Source organism: Palaemon carinicauda, chromosome 18 (genome assembly GCF_036898095.1).
Source record: "Palaemon carinicauda isolate YSFRI2023 chromosome 18, ASM3689809v2, whole genome shotgun sequence".
Classification (NCBI taxonomy): Eukaryota; Metazoa; Arthropoda; class Malacostraca; order Decapoda; family Palaemonidae; genus Palaemon; species Palaemon carinicauda.
The window spans coordinates 38,130,568-38,135,567 of NC_090742.1; the positions used below are offsets into that span (position 1 = coordinate 38,130,568).

A 5,000-nucleotide genomic window follows, 5' to 3' on the forward strand; every position below is an offset into this window, starting at 1 on the left:
ATACAGTAAACAACAATATATCAAATTTCCATGAGAAAGAATATCCTTTAAGAAAATCCTTTAATTAGAAATAGGTAATGAGTGAATAAAAAAGGTAAATACGCAAAGGTTCCTTTAAGGCAAAGGTGTTGATGACGTCATGCGCAGAAGTGGCATAGATCGTACTGCTGTCCGGCCGCTCGCTTGCGACAAAAACGTCATAACTCAAAAACAAATGTATTTTGAGTTATCCATATAGACATATTCATCTTCAAATGCTGATATTTTTGGCAAAAGTGTCATAATTGATCGCTAGAGGCGCTAAATGTCCTAACGACATAACATAATATGAGTGTGTTTTAATTGATTAAAATGGCTCTCCTGAAAAATAGCTATTTTTGAGTTATGACGACGTTGTCGAAAACGAGCGATATATGCTGATATATGTAGATCTTGGGCATGCCTTGGCTGTCACTTTTGTTCGTAAGTGACGACTTTTAGCTAAAAATTCAATGAGGAGCAGCATACTACTCCTAGAGTTTTACAGATATCCAAATGATTTTCACAGGGTTTGATGAGTGTTATGTGAACTACATTCATACCAATTTTCATATTGATAATTGCCATAAAAAAAGTCACGGTAGCCATTTTTTGATATTTGCGGGAGGCCGATTTTCGGCGACGCCATAAATTACTCGTAGAATATTTCGCATATCTAGAAGAAATTTTCATGGATTTATGGAATGGAGATTTACTTTGTCCATATCAATTTTCATTTTGATATTTGCCATAGAAAAGCCACAGCAAACATTAATTTCGGTATGGATTGAATGGTTATTTTTGGCAATGGAGTAAATTGTTCCTAGAATAATTCACATATCCAAATGAAAATTTCAGGGATTGATGTGAAACAGTTTTTCTGTTCCTACCATAGTTTCCCTGTTCTACAATTGAAAAAACACTGCTATCAGGTAGCCCTCGTAGATATGATTTTAAATGTGGCAGCATTACAATGAGCTGCGTGATAGTGAGCGACATCAACGAAGGACAATGCCCATCTCATAAACAATATCCGTCCAGAGTTGCAGCTAGTATTAGTAAGCATTTGATGAAGGATGATTGATTCATCATTAGTATTCAATCGACTTACGGGATTTATTGAACAAAGGTTTCTTTGCCGTATAATCAGGAACCATATTTTATTACCTTATACCTTGAAGGTAGAATTAGGAAGGAAATGCATATAACGTATGTTTGTTTTATTAGCAAAATAGACATTTCATAAAATATAGAATCTCCGGTTTTAACGAATATGAAAATATTAAATTTTTTTTGTCAATCTCCTAAAAGGATAAGTTTTGAAATACAGGCAGAATCCTTTGGCATCTAATTCTCACTAATACAATGACGAGGTTCGGACACAGAAGAATTGTTAGGATTCCTTTGGTGCGGTGACGACCAGCTCTCCCTCCTTGGAGAGGAGGGAAGTGATGGCGTCCACTCTGATGGCGGCTGGTAACTTGACCCGACGGCTGAAGCTCTTATTTGAAGACCTTCCGTCCTTGTCCTTCACTTCCTTCACACCCTCCACCAGGATCTCATTCTGCTCTAGAGCCTTTACTTGGAGGTCTCCGCCAACAAAGTCACGGACATCGATTTTGACCTGAAGGTCAGAAAGACTAGAATTATTTATAGTCGACTTTACTGGGTATATATCAGGGGAAAATTTTCCACAAGATATGTTCCTTTAATAGCAGTAAAGCAGTATCCTGTACAAAAAGAACTCCACACAAACAGAACCACCAGTTCTTTGGGATCATCTGTTTCATGAACATGGGACTATGCTTAGTAAACAAAACGCATACTATTAATGCTAACAATTTAGAGGAAAAATTATATAGTTGAATTGGTTTTCTTTTCACTGATGTACAGTTTTTATTTTTTTTTTTTAAGAATAATTACATTTTGAATGGTAAATAGTTACAGAAATGTAAAATTAGATGGTACTTATACTTAGAATACATCTTATTAGGCTCTAGGGAATAAAAGTCACTGTACATAAATTTATATTATGAGATTCCAAAGTTTAATATGGAGTTTTAATAAGATTAAATGCAATTATGAAGATTATTACTTAAAGTGGAATGAATATAGCTTACCTTTAGAGAATGGTCATCCTCCACCAGAGACATTTGTTGGTCCTCCAAGAGGTTTATATCATGTGTATCTTTGAAGAGGTTCCTCTCCTGTAACAAGGTCATCTCAGGGGTGTGGTTGAAAACCCTACTTGCAGCATCTTCAAAATCTTGGTGAGCCTTTGCAAAGAAGTCATCGTGAGAACTGGACATATCTCGAGAAAACAGACTGTCAGTCATGTTCAAGCCTTCGGTAATGTGTCCGTGCAGATTATACTTTTGGCTATTCTCAGAAATTGACTGAGAGGTGCCTGTTTGTTTCGAGGAGTGAGATGAGGACATGAGTGCACTTGCGTGGTTCGGTAAACTGTGCGATGTGTTTCCAGATGAGACCGTTTCCCTATCTAGAGATCGAGGAGTTGTGGACGATTTGATATCTTTTTGTTTCTTTGGAATAGTGATTATTAATACACCATCAGAAGACTTTGTAGATGAAACAGCTTCAGAGTTTACCAGTCCTGGAAAGACGAAATTCCTGCGGAAACTTTTGGTAGAAACAGAGCCTCCATCTTTCTTCTCTACTTTTCCTTCGACAACCAACTCATTTTCATCAATGACTTTAATCTTCAAGTCCTCTGTTTTAAAATCATGGACATCCAACACCACCTGCAAAGAAAAGTGGGATTATAATATATCGTTTGGTTTTATGTATATTTTGAAAAGATAAAAAAAAAAATGTCAGTTACTTGAAGTAAATAAACAGAAGAGTTACAAGCTACTAACCTTGTGGCATTCGTGATCTTCAGATACAGAAACTGCTTGATTCTCTTCTCTCATATCTTTCTCTCTCAAGCTTCTGTAAGAGGTCATATCGTGTGCCCTGGACAATGTTTCTCCCTGTTTTTCCATTACTGCTTGTACTGCTTTTTCAAAGTATTGACGAAGTGATGCAAAGTGGTCGTCATGAAAGAAGAGGCCTTTTTCAAACACTGGCAGAAATGATGAGTCAGCATAATCCTTCTGTGTTTTGTTGGAAATAGATTCTTCTCTCTTTTTATTAGTCAATGTGAAATCCTGAGAATTTGTTTGTGAATTGGAAGAAATAGAACTAGATGAGTCAGCTGAGCGCATTTTTCTTTGATCCCTTTCTTTTGGGACCTTGATAGTAAGAATTCCATCTGATGACATTGCTGAAGTAATGGCCTCAGTCTTGACTGGACCCGGAAAAGTGAATAATCGCTGAAAGCTCCTCTGCGAAGATTTCCCTTCGATTTTCTCTTCCACTTTACCTTCAACCTTTAGCACCTTCTCATCAATAACCTTCACACTAACGTCACCACTTGTGAAGTCGTTTACGTCTAGAACAACCTAGAAAATAAGAAAGATATATATTATGAAAGGAAGTGCGTAAAGATTTGAATATTTTGTTGCTTAAGATATATCAATACTATTTTCACCCCAAAATAAAAATCTGAACGAACCTTATGGAAAGTGTCATCTTCTGTAAGAGAAACGGCCTGATTTTCTTGCTGTAGATTCTCCTTCCGGAGGTTCCTGTAGGCAGTCATGTTGTCTCTCGTGTCACTTGCAGACGTTCTGCCAAACTTATTCAGAACCTCCTCGACAGATTTTTCAAAGTCCCGTCGAGCAGTGTCGAAAAAGGAGTCGTGGAAGAATGATCCTTTCTCTGAGATGGACAACAGAATATCAGATTTGTCGTCCTGTAAGAAACTCTCTGGAGTGGCATCTTTGTTTCTGTCTGACTTGAGAAACTTCTCTTCATCTGTGCCAGTCGAGCTAGAGCTTGTGGTTTCCTCGTTTATGTTCTGCAGTTGGAAGTTGACCTTCTTTTGGGAAATGTCTCTTTGGTTTTTCTTTGGGACACTGACTGTTAGGACACCGTCAGAGGACATAGCTGAGGACACGGCATCAGCCTTGACTAGACCAGGGAATGTGAAGCGACGACAGAAGCTCTTCTTGGAGATTGAGTTTCCTTCCTCCTTCTCAACGCATCCTTCAACCACTAGTTCGTTCTCGTCCAGGACTTTGACCTTTACATCTCCGTTCATGAAGTCTCTGACGTCCAACACAACCTGAGGAGATAAGGAATTGAGTCCTTCAATACCCTTTGCGTCAAGGACTCTCCTCTGGATAATTATAATAAAATGAGTGTGACAGGAGAACAACCTTCCACTTATAGTTAAAGTACCTTTGGTAAACAAATTTAAGTAATTTCTCAGTCAAAGTTTTTATGAATCTTGAATGGAGAAATACAAATATTGTATATTATTATTAGAACTAAAGCTTTTTATCGAAAGTATCATTATTTGAAAAAATGTTGTGGACTTTACAGAAGAAGACAAGTGATGCTTATAGAAGACAATTATCTATGACCAAGTATTGGAAAAAAATTATCTACAAAGGAATATAAATATAATTGTTTATTAAGATTCAAAGTTGAAGTTTATCTTATGCCTTTACTTGAATCCATTAGAATTAATTGTCATCGAACTCATTTGAGAGAGAGAGAGAGAGAGAGAGAGAGAGAGAGAGAGAGAGAGAGAGAGAGAGAGAGAGAGAGACCTACCTTATGATGAGAGTCATCTTGGGATACAGAAATGGCTTGATTGCTCTCTTTGGGATCTACTTCTCGAATCTTCCTGTAGGAATCGAGGTCATTTTCTTCAGCTGACATCTGACCCCATTGACCTACAACCTCCTTCACGGCTTGGTCAAAGTTCCTACGGGCGTCTGCGAAGAAGGAGTCGTTGTAGAAGAGGCCTCTGGTGGCAATGGGAATGAGGCAGTCCTCCAGACCCGGCCACTCCATGGTTGAAGCCCTTCCCTCTAAGGACGTTCTGTTGCTGCTTTCTGAGGAGAAGCTGC

The 5,000-nt window shown here is 38.0% G+C and overlaps 2 protein-coding genes across 2 annotated transcripts in view; one reads left to right on the top strand and one right to left on the bottom strand.

Annotated features, from left to right (window-relative positions):
- LOC137657050 (glutamate receptor ionotropic, kainate 2-like) overlaps positions 1-5,000 on the top strand; it is a 229,407-nt gene that overhangs the window by 76,836 nt on the left and 147,571 nt on the right. The window lies entirely within an intron of this gene.
- LOC137657257 (serine-rich adhesin for platelets-like) overlaps positions 1-5,000 on the bottom strand; it is an 86,181-nt gene that overhangs the window by 72,679 nt on the left and 8,502 nt on the right. Inside the window, 5 exon segments of the mRNA XM_068391595.1 lie at positions 1,415-1,642; positions 2,139-2,780; positions 2,898-3,482; positions 3,596-4,207; positions 4,702-5,000. The exon segment at positions 4,702-5,000 is cut by the window's right edge and continues 177 nt beyond it. Of these exon segments, the coding sequence (XP_068247696.1) occupies positions 1,415-1,642; positions 2,139-2,780; positions 2,898-3,482; positions 3,596-4,207; positions 4,702-5,000 (2,366 nt within the window).